This window comes from Perna viridis, chromosome 4, assembly GCF_037379345.1.
Source record: "Perna viridis isolate PV_CMFRI_1.1 ecotype Kerala chromosome 4, ASM3737934v1, whole genome shotgun sequence".
Taxonomy (NCBI): domain Eukaryota; kingdom Metazoa; phylum Mollusca; class Bivalvia; order Mytilida; family Mytilidae; genus Perna; species Perna viridis.
In genome coordinates, this window is record NC_142448.1 from 47,815,865 (window position 1) to 47,838,795 (window position 22,931).

Here is a 22,931-nt window from a genome sequence, read left to right on the forward strand (position 1 = left end):
TTAGATTTTCAGATAGGGATGAGGTAAATTAGACAAGTGAAAAATCCCTGTTTTGTCAGAAAGTGCTTCTGAAGAGTAAGCATGTCCTAGTCAACCAGAAGACCCTGTCAGATTGGAAGTCAACAATATTTAGTACTCATCAAGTTCGATTAATCACCAATTTGCCAAGACTGGAAACTTATAATTATATCATAATGATATCAACAAAAAAAAAACACATCTCTGTCTTAAATGCTTATTTGTTATCCCCATTTTAATAAGAAAGTCGTAGTATAAGTTACATATATGACATTAATATATCAACTGTGAAATTTATTTCAAAAGGATTGAAAACTTATATCAACCAAAATGAGGACTATACATTTGGAAAGTCAAAATCACCACTCAATACGTTGAGGTTTAGAGCAGAAAAAATGCACTGCTTATTTTATTTTAATTTGAATTGAATTTGGATAGATCTGATATAACTTATCTTTGAAAACAGAATAATAAAGAGATGATAAATCATGTATATAATATATGATGAAATCGAATGACTGTGGCAGTGTTTTTAAAAATTGTTTTCGTTCGAAGAAAGAAACAGGTCGTCAAACAGGGGTGCACGGTTTGTTCCCAAAGGTTGATTTGTTTCAAAGCATTTCAAAAGAAAGCAACATTTTATAAATATTCCAGTAAATAAATTTGTGATTGCTTTTCTGCATAATAATCAGCTTCTGACCTGAGCTTTCCAAGTAGAAATTTGGTTTACAACTTAGAAAAAGCAAAAGGTTTTAATATTATTACAAAAGATTAAAGTGCCAAAAAAGGAACGCTCCTATGTGTCATATTGATTATTGAGATTCAATATCCACCACAATAAACAATGGCTAATTTTTTACAACTTACTTTAAAATAAAATGTAAAAGTCACATCAAATATATTTACATATTCGATTGAAGTCTGTACTTCAATGCACATAGGGATATATTTTTGAAGAATATTTTCTTGGCTACTGTTAAATCTTTAGAATGCTGTTGTTCTATGTAGAACGTTTCTAAAACAATATTGAAAGAAAAAACATACAAGGTGCATAAAAGCTGTTGCATAGGATACAGAGATTTACCAGCGTGCTAGTGTTTCCTCAATTGTTTCTACTAATTAACACAAAGAAATCGTTTTGATATTTTAGGTGTTTTAATTAAAGTGATTGATTGATTGATTGATTATTGGGGTTTAACGTCCGAGCTAATTCAATTTATATACTAACATATTTTATCAAGACCGAAACTGCAAAATTGTTATTGTTTAAGTATAGCTCTGTCTAAAAACAATACAAAGCTGATAATGGGCGATTCATTCATTTCTTAATCCAAACATATTTTTAATGCAAATTCTTCTGTAGGCCCCATGAAAATTGTGTTATCAAATATGAGTGAAAATACGAATAGTGCAGTTGAGATGTTAAAACTCAAATTTGGGTATGTTTTACTACAGAAAAATAACAGAAAAATGTCCCGCCAGAACGTTTTACACTAAAATAATTGTTATAATTATTTACTTTAAGTAGCAGATCCAATGACACGAACATAATTTAAGTAGTTTTAAGGACCTACCAAGATATACAGGATATTCCAAATATTTTTGATTGGAAGTACTACAGTAGACCTCATAGAAATTGTATTCAAAAATAAAACTGCAAATGAAAGTAGCCCTGAAAATTTTCCGCCAGTTAAGAAAATATTTCACAATAAGTAGCAGTTCCAGTAGTGTTTAGGACCTAATTAATGTATTTATACAGTTTCATTGATTATCTAAAGATACCATGAATCGCCCCCGCCTGATTTTTAGACAGAAACATACTTAAGAACTTTCAGTGAAGGGAAATATTAACTTATCTGACAAAAAAGTCAAAAGGAAACAAAAATACACTACTTACATATATAACATTAAGTAAATTAAAAACACTAGACCGATTGATTTTTTACATGGCAAATTAAATGAAATATTAAGATGCATATATATACAAGTATCATTGTTTGAATATAACTAAATGAGCATTCAAATGTTTTGTTATATATATATTTATATCATTGTTATAATTGTGACTGGGTGAGTATTAAAATTAAATATTTTATGACCCAGCTATATCACAGTCGCTCGCTGTATGTTTTTAAAACATGTGGTCATACGTGTCGTCCATGTTGTTTTGTTGTCGTGCATGATTTGCTGTATCATACGTGTCTTCTACACTGTGGTCATAAATTGGGTCCTTAACCATATGTCGACTATTTCCGGAAATGTCGTAATGACCAGCACCCGACTCGGTATAATAGCCATCGATGTCTTGAACATCTTTCATTTCTCTAGCAGACGCCTCTCCGTGTTTCACTGTTATTCTCTTGATGTTCCCGGTGTTCAAACGGTCTACCATAGCATACTCGTCTCCGGGTATATTGGCTAGTTGACTTCGTTTTACCATATTTATAGATTTAGATGGAGACACGTTACCACAGTTTTGTGCATTTAACGGGTTACTAGAAGCATGATGTTTACTGATATTAGGCCTCGATGCATTATTTACATCTGCCGAATTCGTGATTGTTCCCTCATTGTCTGTTTCCCATTTGTCCGTGTAATCAGGTGTTCGGCGACTCTCTAGTTTCCTATGTGATCGGCGACACCTAAATATTTAATTTGTGACTTTACAACCAGCTATTGTACTATACGCCTATATATACGTACTTATCAGAGCACTTTCTATAAAGTATGTGATGAAATGTACAGTTGGCGTTTTTTGATTCTTTTGATGTACACTTCGTGTTCTGATTACGTTTATGTAAACTTTTCACGTTATATATTGTTTAAGTTTAGAAGTAATCGTGCCACATGTATATCTGTCTAGTCTAGATTATTAATAAAAGAACTGTTTTCTACGATATTAACAAGATGTTGGTGTACATGATATATAGATTACTAGAAAACATTTGTTACTGCAAGTCTTTATAGTTCGATAATAGTGCAAAAATTATCGCTAAAGAAATGATATAAAATTTGTCCACAGACATTTTAATGCTTACACCTTGAAAAAAAAGCCCCGTGCAGGTCCGGGTGTCAAAATAATAGACCTGCAGCAGCGCTACGCTGGTCGTAAAAGGCCGAGGCTAGATGCTCTGCCAACAAAGCAACTGAGTTGTGTGCTCCAGGTGTTGGAATGGGGTGCCCCCGGCGTGTTATATGCTGGGGTTGTCAGGCTATAATACGGAAAACCTGACCGCAAACAATAGTGGTACACCGTATTGGGAAAGATGCCACGTTCCTTGCACTTTAAAGAACCCTACTGTGGTATTCAATAGGAATAATAACCTTTGCGTTCCGCTACAAGAGGCTAAATTGCCCCACCCTATCTTTCCCTTCTTTTTTCTTGTGGCAATCAAATTTTGTCGACCCTGTTATCCTTGTGTCCCATCCCTTTTTCATTATCATCGCCTGAACATAGTTGAGATATTGCTGCTCGGGCGTTAAACCCCAACAATCAATCAATCAATCATTGAAAAAAAGGGAACAAAGAAACAAGAAAGAACAAAAAATAAAAACCAAAACAAAAATAAAACAAAATGAAACAAAATGAAAACAAAACAAAACTAAACGAGAAAAAATTGAAAAATAAACAACTGAAATCATCTCACTACATGCACCAACAAAGACCCTATATTCCATTGCTAGAATCTTCTTTAGGATATATTTCTAATGATTCAATATTTTACAGCTTAACATTGATATTAACCAAAAATACTCATACCTGTAGGCCATTAAAACTATAGTGCATATCAAAGCAATAAAAAATACCCCAACTCCTGCACTTAGACCAACAAAGATAACTGCAATTACAAAAGGAAACCAAATACAATAAAACGTAAATAAGATATATATTGAGTTGCATTGTATTGTTTCATAACAATAAGTTTATTTAGTTAAAAAAAGATATATTGTCGATTCCTCGATACAAAAGGTAAATTGAATATTTTGCTTTCGTATTTTTTTTTTTACAATAATACAATATTTATTTTCCTATAATGAATTGGGTTTATGATAAAGTATGTTTTATACCAATATTAATAGATTTTTATTGATACCTGTATTTCTTGAGTTATTGTTTTGAATTTTTGCTGTCATTTCTGAAATGGAAGGGACAATGTTGCAACAATGTAAAAACTAAGGATACAAGCTGTCATATAAGCAATTCTCTGATAACAAAATGTTGCAATTACAATCATAACAACAAAGGGTAGCGTTTCCACCTTGCATATGTCTTGCAGCAAGTGTGAACAGATAAAAGAGAACAAGCATTTAACTGAAACACTGAAAACCAATTATTGGTGACGAAAGAGATAAATCAACGTTTAATTATATGGTTCGTACCGCTATATCACATGATAGAGTTTTAGAAGTCATATAAAAAAAAAGTCCCGGTTTGTTGGTATTTGCCGCATGTACTTGTTTTTGTAATATCGTTCATAATGTTCTCCGATGAACACTTCATGACAAATCGAAGATAAAAAGCCCAAATTAGATTTTGACATATATTGAAAACAAAAAGGAATTAGCATAGAATATCCTATAGTGTTATGTTTCAAGCAAGTGATCAAAGTTTGTTTAAAGTAAGATGAATTTTGTCTAAATTGGAACTTACCGTTGTTTTTTTTTTGTGTAAAATATTATATTTCTTTCACTAACCTAACATATATTTTATATGCAAATGATAACAAACAAGCTGTGTTAAAGTTTACCTTCACAAGAGTATTCTATCATTAGTCTGTTCCAAGTAAAACATTTAGGGTTTTGTTTGACCATTTCTCCTGTATTGCAGTATGTATGGAAGTTGGAATGTTTGCAAATGTTTTGTACTCCTTCAGCAATATACTCTCTGCATTCATTCATTTTAGGGCGGAAATCAAAAGTAATGTTTTCCAGCGGAAGAAAATGGCTATTACATTCATCTAGTTTAATTTGCTCATTAACACTGTTACAACTCTTCTTGTGGGATATAAAGCCTGTTTACCGAAAAGAAATGTCGATAACTTACTTCTTGTTAGTAAGATATCGGTTACTTTTTTCAAGTATAAATTATTAAAGTCACAATAATGGAAAATTGACTATTGAAGGAGAAACACTATCTTTGGTCCGATAATTCAATTGGTTAAAAAATCAGCTTTTGTGAAAAGATGTTATCTCTTTACCGTGAAAAAATGTACGAGAAAAAACATTATAAATATTTTTGCATACAAAAAAACAATGTCTCAAGATCTTGAAATCAAATTCATAAAGTAACTAGATCAATGTCATTTTCACAAAAAAAAAATTGATTCAAAACAAAAGTTGTCAACTCAATTATTAGTTCATTGCACTGGCATTTCTATATTTGTGAGGAAAAGATGTACAAATCTTTTTTTTACAAAGTTTGTCATTTGTATTAATAAAAATAACTGATTTGCATTTTCAGAATAAATATTGACAGAAATATACTAGAAACATCATAGACAAAAACATTTTAAAAAATGAATAACTCGCCGACTTTAAGTGCATCACTTGTTTTTGTTAAGTAGGAGTGACCTGGGCTTTAAACTGCCGAACCAAAAAGCTATAGATGTTTTATTTTCCCTTAATATGTGCAGTTGTGTTAGTTGCATTTAATTCCACGATTAATAGTTCCAGAAACCTAACAACACACAAACGAAATGTGCACATTCTATAGTCGTCACGTTTTTCGTGAAAGCAGGAAAATTGTCGTAATGAAAAAATTAGAAACGAAAAAAAAAATACACTACATCTAATGATATGGCAAAAGGGTGCAATGAATTGATAACCTTATAAAAGAAATACTCTTAGATAGCTGATGTACCTGAACAATTTCCCGGATGTAGAGACATATCATCAATGGCTATATCACTTCGATCGCCTTTTCCCCGTTGACCTTCAAAGATTATTTTGAAAGTTTGGTCTGTTCTTATGTCAATACGTGCAGAATGCCACTGTGGTCCTTGATTATTTGACTTTGAAAACAGTTTCATGGAGTGCCCATTTTCTGATATATTATAAACATTTAGACTTCCCATTTCAGCACCAAACATATTGTACCAAAATACAAAACATAGTTCTCCTTTTTCAAAATATTTTGGACTGGTTGTGTTGACCTTTTCATCATTAGTCATGGAACTTGCTTTCATGTACATATAGGAACCATTCACTACAACAAAAAAGTGGAGGTATTGGTAAACAATGTATTACGGTATTTGGTTAGAAACGTTTCAAGTATATATTTATGTTGAAAAAATGTCAATCGATCGGTTGGGAAAGAGTTTTTGGTATTAAATTGGTATCCCTACGGTTTGAAATATGGGCTTTAGTTAAAACATAGAAACGCTCATGCAAACACAGAATTTATTCATATAGAAAACATTGGATTTGTACAGATTGAACAAGAATTCAAAGATTCAACCACAGATTTCTCTATTTATTCAAGACATTAGCTTAACAAAATTAAAAATATCATTTGTAGGAGTAAACTAGGTATGCTTCAAAGTTTCTTTTGAATTTTAAACTAGTTCACAGAAAACGTTTTGGGTAGATACAGCTTGTTGTCCTAGGTCATATTTAAGGCTCTTTGTATTTTGACACCTCAAGTGTCGAACCCGAAATCGACAGATATAGTAATAGCTCGTTTCATTGCTGTATTTTCCTACCACTGTCCCGGTTTGGGTAGGGTTGAGCGCTCACAAACATTTTTGACCCCGCCACAAATATTATTTCAAGCCAGGAATCTGTAGTCCAGTGGTTATCGTTGTTTTTTTTTTTCATTATTATTGTAATTCGTTTTACGTTTTTTGTTAATGTTAGGTCGATTTATTAGTCTTTTATGAATAATTTTACATCATTTTTGTAACTTTTAACAGCTTGCTTAATAGCATGGGTTATGTCTATTATTGAAGACCATGCGGTGACTTGTAGATGTTTGAGTGTTCGTTGCTTTGTATGTTGTGGATAACTATCTCATACGCAAAATATCTCTTATTTTTATATTTTACAAAGATGTTTGAAGTATTCTACTAGGTCGGGGCCATACAATCTGATTAAAAAAAATAGACTTAGATGCCAACACAGACACAGAAAATCATCGATTATTTGCGGTTGTGAGAGAAATATGTACAGAACAAGAAAGGAAACCACAACCATGGAGGAAATCCTAGTTTGAGGTAAAATGCCGATAAAATGTTGATTGAATAACAATATATTTGGCGCAATTAGATGTCGTGGCCAATTCACATTGCATCATTTCCCATTAGACAACAGCAAAATTGTACATACACGTGCAGATACTAAAAAAGTACATGAAAGCGTAAGAAAATTACACCGGGTAACTCAGAAATAAGAACAGTCATTGAATACAGACATTTTCACTTTTCTGCGTATTTGGTATTACATAGACAAGCCATACATCCCATACGCCGTCTAAATCGTTTTCTCCCCGATATTCAGATATTATTTAGAAATATTATGTTTCTGACAAAAAGTTTATAGGTGGTCGACGTTCAAAATATGATGAATATATTTCTGTACGTTTTACTTATATTCAATTACATTAACTTCAAAGTCAATATCGATGTCACCTTATAACCTCATCTGGACCATAGGTCCTTTAAGCATATGTCATCAATTTGTGTCCGTTTCGTCCATCTTCTGTCATCTACCGTCTGTCGTCTGCCGACTATTTTCTCAAAAATCTTCTCCACTAAGAAGCTAATTTTTGGTCACCTTTATTCTAATAATATTTAGTTTTAAAATTGTATCCAATGAGTTTCTTATCAAAACGCAATGCCCGTCACAACTATAAAGAGATCATCGAGTTAAACACTTAGTCGTGCTTAAATCTTGAAAATGTGAAGCGACAGGGTGATTTTTAAATCATATTCCAGATACAGAAACGAACGATCCTCAACTTTTGTTCGAGACCAATTCTTATTTGCAACTCCTTGTAGAATTATTGCCCTTGAAAAGCGAAAAAATGACTTGTTTTCAGTTTTAATCCAGTGTCTTGAAAACTATGATAGAAAGAAAACTTTCATTAATGAAAGTTGTAAAATGACCCCTTGTTCGAAGTATTTCCCTTGAAAGGCGATACATGACGTTTTTTTTTAAATTGTAAGCCCATATCTTGAAATTAAATATAGATAAAACATTTAATTGATGAAATATTTTTTTAATAGGCGTACAAAAATTCTTCCTTCAGATCAAGTTGTACGACTACCTCTTTTTACAATTATTGTCGTTGAAAGTCAAAAGTTACTTTCTTTGAAGATTTCAGTCAATATCTTGAAAACTATTATAAATAGAAAAAAAGACTTTTGATTGATGAAATGATCCTCAAAGGTAGGCATACATAAGCCTCTAAAAGTCAAGTTGTAGTACGACTCCGTGGAAGAGTAAGTGTAAGACACAAAATGAGACAAATGTGCCACTTGTTACCGCTGTCTTCTTTGGCGTTTGGTGTTTCCTCTCAGCTAATACTAGTTGCTCCGAGAAAGTCCGGATTCGAAGATCTGTTTTGATCTTTTCTATACCTACTTCTTTTTTTAAAAAAAATCAACGACCGGTCGGAGAGGCAATATTTCGGATTTTAGTCGTATTCGTTTTGGCAGATAAAAAAGTGACTTATTCTGCTACTTAAATAAGAAAATTGATAAAATGTGCTTCTTTATTTGACATTAATAGTAATACGTTATAAAGAACGGTTGATGTCTTTTTTAAGCCTACCATCTACTGTTGAATGGTCTGAAGATGGTCCTGTTGCAGGAGTTTCAGTTGATCCTTTCCAAAATATCCAGTTTGAAGAATTACTCCAGTCACATTTGTGAGATTCAAAGTCGCACTCTGTAAATACCGAAAAAAATAATTCATGATATAACAAAGTCACTAAACACTTTTGGAATAAAATGATAAGGTAAAGGCAATTCTTTTTTTTTCGTTTGTGGAATATATTTTTGTTTGCAATGTACCATGTATATTAAAAACAGATATTTTTAATAAAAATGCAACATTTGCGTTTTCAGACAAATATGATGGTATTGCATAAGATAAAATAGCTAAATAAATTAATATAGAGTTTGTTTTACTAATACTAATGAAATGATGATATTCTGCCGCAGGAACAAAGCTTGACACAAACGTACACTGTATACCATAATCTATTATAAGTTTCGTATCGCAAGTTAATTTTCGAAATATACCAATAACAGAGATTAATACTTCCAATGAACACGATATTTCGTCTATCGTGCTTCGGGCAACGTGTTTCATGTAGCTTTCGTGTATCGCGTGCCTTTTGTGTGTGTTTCGTGGGAATCGTGTGCGTGTTTCGTGAGCTTAGTGTGCATCGCATTGGGAACATTACACGTTTTAGGAGGTGTAGTTTTATACAAATATAATCCAGATTCTTTCAAAACATCATGATCTTATATATGTTGCTCATATATTTGCTCGTGTCGTTGTCTTTGTTTGCTCCATTGTGGTTTGGTGATCGAGTATTCTCGGGAACAGTTTTGTACACTATATTCCTTTAAAATACGAGAAAGAGTGTGGCCTTATACAAACACGTATAATACAGTGTTACATGTTTTGTTAATGGGTGTGGTGAGTAAACTATAACAAATAAGAGAACAACAATAACAAAAAAAAAAAAAAAAACAATCAGGATATCTTCCTCAAAGGATAAAACACAGACTTACCCCATATTTTCCTACACTTTAAATTTATTATAGAAATGTCGTCAATAATGAAAGTAGATGTATGCGTCGATTTTTTGACAGAAACTGTCCTAAAAACCAACCGGTAGTCACTAGTTTCATTTAGATTAATGTCTATTCTTGTCCATACTCTGGTAGTGCTATTTATTTTCCATGAATTTATTGAATTGTTAGAAGAACCGTTAGAAGAAAACATATCGAGTCGCATTTCATGACAACTTCCTGTAATGATAGCGTAAAACCAGAACGAGAGACACTGGTCCTTGTTTCCATGTATCACATCACTTCTTAAATGATCTGTGTTATTGTTGTTATTAACGTTAATAAATATGTATTTACCATTTCCTGTAATACATATTCTATGCATGTAAAGATTAATCATTTAGCTCTTTAGACAAAATTATGTGCCTTTCTAAAATGTTGGAGCAAATAGATGTTTCTGCAACATGAATTGAGATACTCAGCATTATTATATCATGTTTTAATCAAACAAGAGATAAAAAGTATAAAACTCATATTCCGCTGATATTTAGACATCAATTTACAAGGCAAATATGTGGTTAATATATATATATATAAACGTCTCAGAATGTGACGACTCTATTCTCTACACTGCCCATCGGTTCTCAAATTTGACAGTTCTAAAATCGTTGGGAATTTTTCAGACCCTTCTATAAGTTTACGTTATCTTCCCTGTATCAATTTGATCCGATGGAGCAGTGTAGCGAATAGAGTCGTCACATTCTGAGACGTTGTATAATATTGATTTGTTGTGACATGCATTATTAATTTGATCCTCTATCCTACATAATAACACCTAGATGAACTGTCCCGTACTACCATACATCGTGTACTAAGTTACAGCCCAAGATTAATCCTACGAGGAGGAATGACCCGGCCAGTAAAAGCTATATTTTTATATAGCCTAGCTGGCCGAGTGGTCTAGGGCGCTGGACTTAGTGCAGGCGGTGTTGGCATAGATGTCACAGCGGTACAAGTTCGAGTCTCTCGTAGGGAACGACCAAAAATTTGCTTCGCAAATTTGACAGTTCTAAGATCGTTGGGAATTTTTCAGACCCTTATATATATATATATATATATATATAACAAAAGCCAACAATCACTCTTAGAAACATAACAATAAATTAAATAAACGTCTAAATATGTTTAACATCACCAGAAGATGGTAAAATTTACATTGAATATTTCGGATAACTGATCTCCTTCTTCAACATGAAACTCATATAACTTTATGAGCTTAAAACTCACAAAGTTCAAGATAAAAACAGATTCAGAAGCCGAATCACGTATCCTGTGGGTGATTGTACCTTTATCAAAGGCACACATAAGCCAATGGTAAGGAGCCTGAATTAAATTAACAAAGGGGGTCTTTCTATCTATAATTAAAAGTAAAAATTAACTGTGGAAAACAATTAAAAAAAGTCAAAATATAGTAGTACGGCGTATTGATGTATATCATGTAGTGCTGTAGTAGCAGCCTTAGACCAAGACCAAAACTTATTTACAAGTGCGTTCATTCAGCTAATGAAATCTGTAGTTTATCAAAGCATTGATGCTAGAGTGTTCTACAGAGTTTTGACCTTACCGGTACCAGTTGTATGATCTCTGTAACCTTCATTTTCTGATGCTTTTTTCCATCTAGCTGATGTTAATGTCCAATTACATAGTTCTTCTTCAAAATCACACACATGTGCAAGTCCTAGAAAAACAAAGTCCGTGTAAATAAGGTATAGTATAGAATGCAATACCTGAATAGACATTGAGTATTGTAAAGTAGAAAATGGTTTATTGGAAAATTGAGAATCAGGTATAGGGCATAAGGGGATGTGCACGTGAAATTTAAAATTACATAATGCAGTCAATGATTAATTCAATTAATAATGTATATAATTGAAAATTTCTACATTTAAATTTGCGGTTAGGAACTGGGCGTAATGTACGGTAAATTGAAATTGAGTAAAGTGAAGTGATATATTTAACTAACCTGGCCATACGCCAGGTGAGCTATTGCCATCACTTGGCGTCCGTCGTTGTCGTTGTCGTCGTCGTGAACCATTTTTCAATCGTCTTCTCAAACTACTGAATGGATTTGGATGAAACTAATGACCGTTTGGGTTTTATTTTTAAAACATGAGCGCCGTAAAAAATAAAGAGCTGCGCTTTAAGCGCATGATAAGCCCGTTAGCCTTTTAACTCGTCCTTAAGCTTTTCTGACAATGTTACCAAATACCTTTTATACGCTCCCGACGGAAGCGTTTATGGTTGTATTAACAACATTGTTCTATATACTTATGGCAAGAGAAAAAACACCAATATCCGGTTTGTACCTTCATTTTCAGGAGCTGAAAAACAGCATAATGGCAGCTTCATTTGCGTATATTTGTATATATGCGATTGAGGGCGAAACCAGTCTTAAAAAAATATTCACTAGTTTCGATAATTAAATTCAAATCGAATCATAGCTTTTCCAAAACAGGTTTGGCCATAATAGTCTGCAGTCTGCCCGCCCAGATGTTTACGAAAATTACATAATCAATATTACCCATGATTCTCGAGTCATAAAAATTGCGAAACATAAAAGAAACAAAACGAAACGAAAATAATCGCTAAAAGAAAGAATCGAAACGAAAAACATCGATAAAATGCATCAAATCGTAATAAAAACACAATTAAACGATACAAATCGATACAGAATGAAGCGAAACTAAATTGAATAAAGGAAATCTTTCAGACGTCTCGCAAATTATAAGAACCATAATGTTTACCAGTGCGGGACAATTCGACCAAGAACATTTCCGATCATGACAATCAATAATTCCTTAAAAATGCCGGACATTTGGGCCAATAGACATATCTGAACAAGACAATCAGTATATTGCTTTAGGGCATATATCATTACAAATTTTACCATATTTGAAGGTTATAAATATAATTGATCAAATCGGAGCTGACAAAAATGATCAAAGTTTTTTTTAATTAATGTGTCTTCGGGAACGTCAAAAGGTTTCACCTTCATCATATTATTTATTAGTCGATCATCATAACAAATTGTCCGATTTCAACGATTTTTTAACGAATAAAATTTCCTTGGCCGTTTCCGGCTTTTTTTCAGAGTAAAACTTCATCACACGGAAACGTAAAATTTGACATTTCTACCAATTGGAAGGAAGCTTACTTCAGTGAATATGAACAATTCACGAAAGTTTTAGAAAAAGTTTTTTTGAGTAATTGTGCGAAATCTCGAAAATCCCCCTTTTTCAGTATCATAATTCAGAACACAGAAACGATACATCTGAAATTTATAAAAATCGAAAGGGAGCTTAACAATTCAACAAAGTTTCATAAAAGTTGATTAAAGTGTTTTTGAGATATTGTGCGAAAACTTGACAATCTCCTTTTTTAAATTATAAATAATCATAATATGGAAACCATATATCTAAAACTTTGAAAAATCGAATGTAAAACTTACTTTAGTAGGTATGAACAATTCACCAAAGTTTCATAAAAGTTGATGAAAGTGTTTTCGAGTTATTGTCTAAAAATGTGAAAATCCCCCTTGTTTATGTAAAAAAGGCATAACACGGAAACGAAAAATCTGAATTTATAAAAATCAACAGGGAGCTTACATCAATAGATATGAACAATTCATTAAAGTTTCTTAAAGGTTGGTGAAGTCGTTTTTGAGTTATTGTCCGAAGTATGGACGACAGACGGACGGACAACGTATACCATAATACGTCCCGTTTTAGACGGGCGTATAAAAATAGATCATAGTGATCAGACAGCAGTATTTTTGCATACATTTCCTAAACTGTCAGGTTTAACCAAAGTCTTACTAGATGAAAATGTTCAGCATGATGAGATCTATATGTGGTCAAATTTGTGTGAAAATGTGCTGACCAATGTTGGAGTCATTGCCCTTTTTTGGATGTTTTTTTTGTTTTTGTTGTCATTACTTTTAAAATTTTTCTCCTCAGAATCTACTGTAAAGAATTTAATGAAAATTGGTACTATTGATTTTTCGAGATATTGCACAACCGTTTGGTTTTTTGATTGGTGAAAACAACATGGCTATTGTTATTGAAAATAGAACAAAGGGGCAAAAATACAAAAAAGTAATTCAAAAACCGTTGAACTTAGCAAAATTCTAACGGAGAGTAAAATTGTTCACCATTACAAGACGGACCGTTGCTGAAATTTTCAAAATGTGTTGTTACTTGCTCTAGGAGATTTGGCATCTGAAAAAGAATATTTCTCGTTTTTCACGTGTACTCCTTGTAACCAATTGCAACAAAATTTAATAAATGTTGCATAATTTGTTAGGGATACATGCACAAACTGATCATTTAGAATTTTTCATCAGTCAACAAAACATGGCAGTCATTACTAAAACAAGAACATAGGTCAAAATGCTTTTTTTTTGCTTTTTTCAACTATAGAAGAATAATGATGAAAGCTACTCGTAAGTTGACTGGCAGTATTAAAATTATTTTTAGGCGGCCACTTTAACTAGCTGTTTAAAATTGAATGGTGATGACGAAATATTGTTCTTGGTGGCCATTTTCCCAACATTTGTTTACTTGCTTTGATTTCAAAGATACTTGGTTTATATAGCAAACTTGGTCTTCTGATATGAATGATGATGATGAAAATGTAGTATAGCCATGGTTTAACGTCATTTCATGTTCTTTTTCAAGAAATGTATAATGGGCTAATGCCCCCTCAGACCCGATGGAATAGGGCAGAGGGGGACAAATGCCCAAATCTTTTCCAGAGGTTCTAAAAACATTTTTAAGGCATTTCCAACATTTTCCAGTGCCTTAGGTACTCTTTTGAAATTACAGCATTCATCAATATATGCTCTTTTCCGAATTTTTTTGTCAAACATGGTAACAAAGCATGATACCTTTACTTACTTAGTTAATAGAGCATTGTTTGTCAGGTGAGCGATTGAGGTTCTTCGAGAGCTTCTTGTCCTCTTAAGTTTCGATACGAGGGATTCGAAAGACTACGGTACGTTGTATTGACTTTAGTGAAAATCAAGTGTACTTGTTCTGCCCCCCTCCCCCCCAACAAAAAAATAAATAAGTAAATAAACAAATACAGACTAACTCTCAAGAATACACAGTTTTTAGATATATCAACACTTGCGGAAAATTATTCGTTGTTCTAATAATTATTTTTCTTTGGTATTGAATACATACATACACTTACATACATATATATTTAAACTTAATCATAAGGTCAGCTGAAGCTTGTTGTTTACATAGTTAGCCTTGATTGTCGATAGGACTAAACATTGCATTTTAATGGTGGCGATACTGCAATTAATGTATGAGCTGTACATGTACCAGTTCAAGTTAAATCCACCAGCAGTGGCTTCGACACAGTGGTTATTACATATATATACCAATCATATATATTGCAAATTTCAATTTGCTGCACACCTGGTTCAATAAATAACCTCTCAATATCAGCACTCAAACCTTTACTATCGAAATAGAAAGGCCAAATCCATCACCGAGAGGTTCTACCATGTGGAATACAAGAAATGAAACCTCAGTACTTTAAGTGCGCTAAATATGATAAATAAAATTTGATATAATTCGGGAAAAGACAAGTCTTAGTACTAGGTTGGTAAATGCGTCCACGTCGACCAAGTGGTTGATTTTAGTGTAGAAACCTACATTGTTGTTGATATTTCTCGATATTTATTCAATTTACATAATAGAGTTTAAGAAATTATGTGGAAACTTAAAGTGACAAAATATGTAGTACAACTACATGTATTTGTTCTTCAATAGACAGTAATGCTTGAATTCAATACTTAAATGCATAACATGTCAAAGTTAATTGTTTTCACAAATTAATACATTAGTTTTTAGTTTTCATAAACGTATCTCATGAGGCCCCTGCCTTTGTGAGCGTAAAAACACCCTCTCGTACAAAACCAACAGTTTTATTAATAAATTTAACCTTAACTTTTTAAATGCAAATACCCGTACTTAAAACTTCATAATAATGTTTATCGCTAATATAATAAGTGATCGAAAGCTGACAGTAAATCACGCTTTCATCCATCAATAACCTAGTGACCTACAATGTATGCTGACAATTAACACTATTTTCCTTCTTTTACTTATCACCGACTAAATAAAAAAAATGAAATGACGCTTTTACTCAACATTGATCTTAATAATGAAAATAATTATTGTGAATATACTTTAATTTCAGTTGTTGGTTAAATGTTTTATTTGAAGGTTAAAGGATAAGTGATTGCACAGAAAAGTGAAAAATAGTAGCAAAAAAGGGAACCTTATCAATAATACTTCTTGCACAAAAGTAAAAAAAAATACGTTATTGTTGCCCGGGTGATAAATCAAATACAAACGAGTTCTTTGACATGTTTTAAAAGAAAATATCTAATCAAAAATTAAAATACCCATAGAAACAAGATGGCGGATAAACAATACGTTCAGCGCAAACTTATTTTGCAAAGTCGCAGCGTAAATCTAAAAAAAAAAACAATTGGAAACACACATCAATGAATAGCCCCAATATGCATGTTACATGCATCCTTTTCTATATATTGGAATTATCTAAATAAATGCTTTTATTTAAAGAATAAAATTCATTTGCTTTCTTATATGTTTATACTAGTACTTGATATAATGACTTACTATTGCAGGAGTAGTTTATGTTGTAACGTCCTTTTTCATATAAACATGAATTCATCAGTTTGAGAGAAACGTTGCATGTCATTTTATGGTTACATTTTTCGATATAGTGTCTGTCAGGTTTAGTGAGGTTGCATAATGGTTCTTGGCAATTTGTGTTGAAGTTCTGATATTGTATTGCTTTTATGTTGATTACTTCACTTTGGTCACATGTCATCTTCAAAGTTTCATTTTTTAAATCAGCCATGAAAAGCATGTCAGTGTCACCTAGAAAGGAAACCAAACAATATTAACTTATAGACGTTTACACAAAAGTTCACAAAATGTTTCTCTAACACATGTATCACTTTAATTTTTATACATTTTTAATCATTTTATTTCATATTACATAGATATGTATCAGTAAAAACGAGTGGTTTTATTTTTCATCAACACAGGTAAGAAAAAGTTGCAATACCTAAACATATGGAATGAAATTAATGGTGAAGTCAAAACTTAGGGGGACCGAGAAACCCATAAAGATACGAAATCTAAAGGGAAAGAGAGAAAAATGAACCCCACCTCAAAGTCAAGAAAACACAAATGTACCAAGGTGCTTTGGACATGTTTGCAGATTCTGTCTCTTGCGAAACATTCCTAAGATGCAGGTTTGGCAGTCATTTCAGAAACGATCAACCGTAGAACTTTTTGAGTGACTACGGTAATCACTAGTCAACATGTTCTTATTCTAGTAGCTTTTGTGTAAGCCTATGGGTCATATCGAGATTCGGTTTAATGTTTGCAGTTTTTATAAACGTATGATGTGAGAAGCAGAATAAAAAAATGTATTGCATATGTTGCAACATAGATAAAGTTCAGGACATAATTTTAGAAATTATTAGAGAATCATATATAATATGACAACTCCAATATGTGATAAATCAATGGACTTTAATAGAGCTGTGTCATAATACCAGGTCGCTTGCTACAGGACTCGATGATTGTTACCAATCCAGCAAACCAATCTATTGAAACCCAAAAATATGAATTAAAATTGATATGAAAAGACTTCAGTACACAATCTACCAGGTTTAATATATTGTAAATTGCTGTACACGTGTTTCAAGGAATAAACTCTCATCAGCAGCATTGAAATCGAACATGTAGGTAGATCATAATCGAAATATCAGTCCTATACAAGAAGTACTCAAAACCAAAACTATTGTAAGAGAAAGCCAAATCCATCATCAAGAGGTTCTACCATATGCTATGCAAGGAATGAGACCCCAGTGTTTTATGTATTTTTACACTGCAATATATCATGAATAGGGTAAATAAAGTATGATATAATTCGGGGTGAAACAAGTCTGACAACTGGATTTGTGAATACCCTCGGGGCCCTCAGGTCCCCCAGCAGCGGTATCGAAAATATCTACTTCAACGGGTAACAGTTGTTTTTTATTTATTCATTTATTTTTTTTGAATCAGGGTACCGTTTCATTGTAGGCATTTAAAATGTTTATCTTTAATTGTATGCACCTGTATACCAATTGTTCTCACAAAGTAATCGAAATCCTTCGAAAATTTAAATCAAACATCTTCGGAAGTCCTTTGATATCAATTTTAATTTATTCGGAACCAATGTAAACCGAACAACTAACTTAACCAAACAAATTATTCAATCCCAAAGTGTTCCGATGTGGAAAGAAAGTTTCACTGTATTTTGTGTTTCTAAAAATTAAATGTTTTAATTCAAAGTGATGCTGAAATTTCTTTTTATAAGCTTACTCAGTCTTTATTGTTCACAAACGCATTTGGCATGATGATTTAATGTTTGTTAAAACGTATAAAATCAAAGTTGCTCTTTAGGAATAAATTCAGTAAAAAACTCCCATTGCTTCAAATGCAAACCCATATTTTAAGTGATGCCCCTTGTGAATAAACCTTTAGAAATAAAGCAGTTTTATGTATCACTCTTTAAGAATTATTTATCTTTTACAACTTTCAAAACATAAGGTCATGCGGCATTTTTTTTGGCCATTTCCATGGCTTCTTTACATACAGTTTGTGCTAATTTTTTACCCTAGCCTGCATCACTGTTTAAGGTGCTTTGGAAAAAAATGAACAGCAATATAAATACTGGCATATTCTGCAGTGACAAAATGAAAGTTTTTTTTCCAAAATATATTAAATTGAAAAAAATATTCAATCCCATGGCCACTGTACGAAAGCCAGTAGAGGAAAGCAAGTAAATACCTTTTTTTGCGTAATGCTGGAATAGAAGCGAATATAAATAACATTTGATGAGACGAACAAACCAACACGTTTCCTGTTTTATATCCTTGTATGATTTCCCAGAGATATTGAAAGGGTACGAACTTAAAAAAGAGCAGTCTTTGTAAGAATCATGCAGATACTGTAATATGTGATACACCCCAATTAAAGGCTACACATTTTTATTTATGATTAAGTTGTTTTATAGTTCTATATTATGAATAAATGAATAATCTTCCCAAGCTGTGTGTTCTTAGATTACACTGTATATTAGAGTCATTAATAGAGTTATCTTCCTTTACATTGAATTCTAATATACATTCTGTAAAAAAAATATATCTTGTTAGTGCAATGGTTATATGAAAAGCTACGTAACAATTTTTATTTGCATTAGCATTTTAAACATAATATCAAAAATAAACATGTAGGCCTTCCAACCATGGATAATATTTTACATGCTTAGTAGCTGAAGTGGTACTTAAGTACTTATATTTTTAGTACACGTTCACGTTAGTATTATCCAAGCTACATGTTATAAATTTTAAACTGTTTGTTACTCTCTAAAAGGAGATACTTTATTTATTTATGCTTTATTATGCAAAATAATCTCGATAAATACAAAATATAAAAATTACATCCATATACACTGCAGTAAACACTAGCAATATAACCAGATTTAATCGGGCACGTGTATCCAGTTCAATGTACCAATATGAGTAATGAGAACCAATGACAAGACAACATACTTCCATTTATGGTATTTCGGCGTTACTTTCGGATTTCATTTGTGCATATTGAGTCCGTATTACTTCATTTGAAGCAAATCGATGACCGCACGTTTAACATACTTATGCAAATATCAGTGAAAGGATACGTGAAACCTGAAAGTCACTTGTTTTAAACAAAATTCTAAGATTTATATCTAAGGATAGATAAGTGAAAGAAATAACTTAAATAGTTTAATTGAAGTACAATGCAAACCATGTTAGTCATTTATTTCAGGAAGTATACAAAGTATCTATAGATTATTTATAGACTTACATTTATCTGCAATTCATAATGTAGCTTGGGTACTAACTTTCATCTTGGTAGGAAGTAACATTTGGTAGGAAGTAAGATTTGAAATGAAAGGAATCCATAAAAATGCTGATCTAAGATTCAGTGCACGCTCTTCGTGAATGTTGAAATCCAAATATAATTAATTCTTGTATAGTAACTGGCCCACTCATTGCAGAGCCATTTTTTCAAGTTTAAAAAAAACTACATATTAAAACATATTTAAATGGGAATTTTAACATCTCAAGAACAGATTCAGTCAACATTTTCGATATAGTTTCTAAAACATGGATGTTCAACAGTCCAAAATGTGAAACAGTTCAAATCAAAATTGCCTTCTGTTATTCCAAACCTTTCCCAAAAATTGATCGTCCAGTCCATACACAAAAAAGAAACATTTTATAAAACTTAAGTATATTAATAAAGGCTTTGATTTTATAAACATTGCTATTGCTGATATTAAATGATCATAAAGTTAAAGAAACTATCTGTTTATAATAATAATAAACTCCCTAGCTATATTTACAATATGCCGACCTCTAAACATGTTTTTTTTAATTATAGCGAATAATGCAAACATGTGTACATTAAGGAAAATATGCAAAAATCGGGAAACTGAAGTAACTCAAAATATATTAATGGTCCCAATTTCCATGTTATTGCAGGTAATTTGAATATCTTTAAAAAGACCGAGAATTGAAATCACTTCTTCAAAAAGGACTATAGTATCGTCCTTAAGCCACAATCGATTTGAGTAAATGTCGTAACGTCAGCGTGGACTCACTCCAAACTGTATATACCGGATAAAATACAAATTGAAAGCACTCGGCACGGAATGTGTTTTTGTTCCTGCTGATAAAGATGCAAATAGTATTATTGATATTTGTCGTAAATTTTACATCGAAATTTTGCAAAAAGAAATTACGAATTCACCAAAGTTCTGACTGACTATTTTTAAGAAAGTGAAATTATGAACAAACGATATCTCTTTACATTCTTTAGTAACGAAATACATAAAAAATACATTAATTGTCGTTTGATTTTTCTTACACGTTAACAAAACCGTTTATCGTCAAATTATTGGAATTCTCATTTGGACCAATTGTGCACCACTAGTTGCGGACATTCTTCTGTACTGTAACGAATCACAAATCATAGCTAGAATAAATAAAGACCCTTTCAAGCAACATGTGAGAGATTATTGATATTGATAGTAAGGAATGTCCGTTTTTGATCTTAGTTTTCATTTCGATAATAGTAAACTTTTTACTAAGATTTGCTATAAAAGGAATGTTTTTTATTCGTTTTTAGATGGTGACGTCCCCTTGTCAACATCATATGGTGTTTACATATCACAGTTAGTTCGATGTGCACGTATTTATAACAAGTTTTTGAATTATAACGAAAGGAATCTTTGTATTACCGAGAAATTGCTACATCAAGATTTTTTATATCACAAGGTTGTAAAACATTAACAAATGTTTTCAACCGATACAAGGAACTCAATAATCTCAAATATAGATATACTTGTACATGATTATTACTTTGTTTTACCGTAATATTTTACTCTTAGTACGGGAAGACCATATGGTGGACCTGGGCTTATATTTTTATCCCATTGGAGTTAGTGTCCCTCCGATATACACACAACACCTTTTCTCGTTATAATGAAAGTAATTAATACTTTTCGTTGTTTGTGAATGTTGATATACAACTTTTGTATAGTTATTGTTCCACATATTTCAGAGCCATTTTGTTTTTAGCCAAAAACATGTAACATGAAAGTAGTTAATACTTTTCGATCAGAGGCTCGTTGTTACAAACATTATTATTCGATAAAAAGTCAAAATAAAGTATGACATCAATGTTGAACATCTGTATTAAAACATATAGATGATTTAGAACATCCTAAATTAAATACATAATTTCGAACATCATGAACGTATAACTTAATAACGTTGAAAGCAAGAAACAGACAGTGCTATTCGATTTTAAAGACAATTAAAAACAACTGTTATGGGAAAAATATATCTTCATCGATTTTCTCTATGTAGTAAAGACATTTGATTATCCATCTCTTTTTACTACTATACAAAAGGAAGAGTTTATACAATCATGCCATAAATGATTTCTTCAACCTTCCGGTTGTATAATATGTTTTACATTGCGTACAAGTACTTTATCAAAGGTCAATTACAGGGACCAGAAATCAATTATTCTGATAAGTAAGATAAAAAATTTATCTAAACATTAAAAGACATCGTAGCTGCAAAATAATTATATTTGAGCTGCAACGTGTAAAATAACCTGCTTTAAGTCTGATATTAAAAGCTTATTAGCTTTTAGCATTTGAGAGTACATTATCAAGATCTTAACAGTTCGTAGCAGTTAAAAACTTAAAAGGCGTGAAAAAAATCGACAAGCGTATTAATGCCCAATGTAAAAAATGTCATACTTGAAACTTACCTCCATCACAAAACAGCAATATGATAAATATCATTAACGTTTTCGTGAAGAAAAAAATTTCATCCATGATCAAGTTTTACAAGGAAGTAACTGCTTTGAAATAGTCAACATAAATGTTGTGATGTGTTTTAAGATAAATAAAAACTACTTAAAACGCGATTTTCAATTTGAAGTTTCAGTAGTTTACTGTTAAATTGATATAAAGAGACCCAGGTTGAGAACGTTCATTAAAAAGAACAAATCAAGGCAAGGCAAAGAAAAGGGCACACAAAAAGAACATAGCAGCACTTAACTAACACACTCACACATATAAAAAAAAAGTAAATCAGCAACCTGACCTCCATTAACTGGATATTTACCGTGCTTAATCAGATTATCTTTGTTGATTCTTTTCTATCCTTTTTTCATTATATACAAAGACAATAAGCGAAGATGATTTAGAAACACATTTTTTGGCATATTTCGTCTCTTTTAATACTTATTTAAACGAAGACATCGTTCTTTTAATATAGTGGTCAGCAACTTTTACAATTTTCTTGAGTGAAACTATTTCTCTTGATTACGTATTTTCCGCGTTTTGCACAAAAGAGGTTTGTTTGTTTGTTTGTTTGTTTGTCGGGGTTTAACGCCCGAGCAGCAATATTTCAGCTATATTCAGGCGATGAACATGAAAGAGATGATA

At 32.0% G+C, this 22,931-nt stretch overlaps 1 protein-coding gene across 3 annotated transcripts; it reads right to left on the reverse strand.

Moving 5' to 3' along the window:
• Positions 1 to 223: 223 nt before the first annotated feature.
• On the reverse strand, positions 224 to 22,382 carry LOC148620334 (uncharacterized). 3 transcript variants are annotated; one of them, XM_088581124.1, is made up of 10 exons: positions 22,250 to 22,382; positions 16,478 to 16,741; positions 11,383 to 11,496; positions 9,759 to 10,121; positions 8,788 to 8,904; positions 5,879 to 6,223; positions 4,767 to 5,030; positions 4,113 to 4,154; positions 3,779 to 3,857; positions 224 to 2,660 (listed from the first exon to the last, which is right to left on the reverse strand). In XM_088581124.1, exons 1-10 carry the CDS (start codon positions 22,314 to 22,316, stop codon positions 2,150 to 2,152), a joined length of 2,166 nt encoding a protein of 721 aa, XP_088437250.1. In that variant the 5' UTR covers positions 22,317 to 22,382; the 3' UTR covers positions 224 to 2,149. The 3 variants fall into 3 exon arrangements, with proteins under 3 accessions (XP_088437250.1, XP_088437251.1, XP_088437252.1); XM_088581125.1 differs by lacking the exon at positions 22,250 to 22,382 and adding an exon at positions 19,769 to 19,789; XM_088581126.1 differs by lacking the exon at positions 9,759 to 10,121.
• Between the last annotated feature and the right edge of the window lie 549 nt (positions 22,383 to 22,931).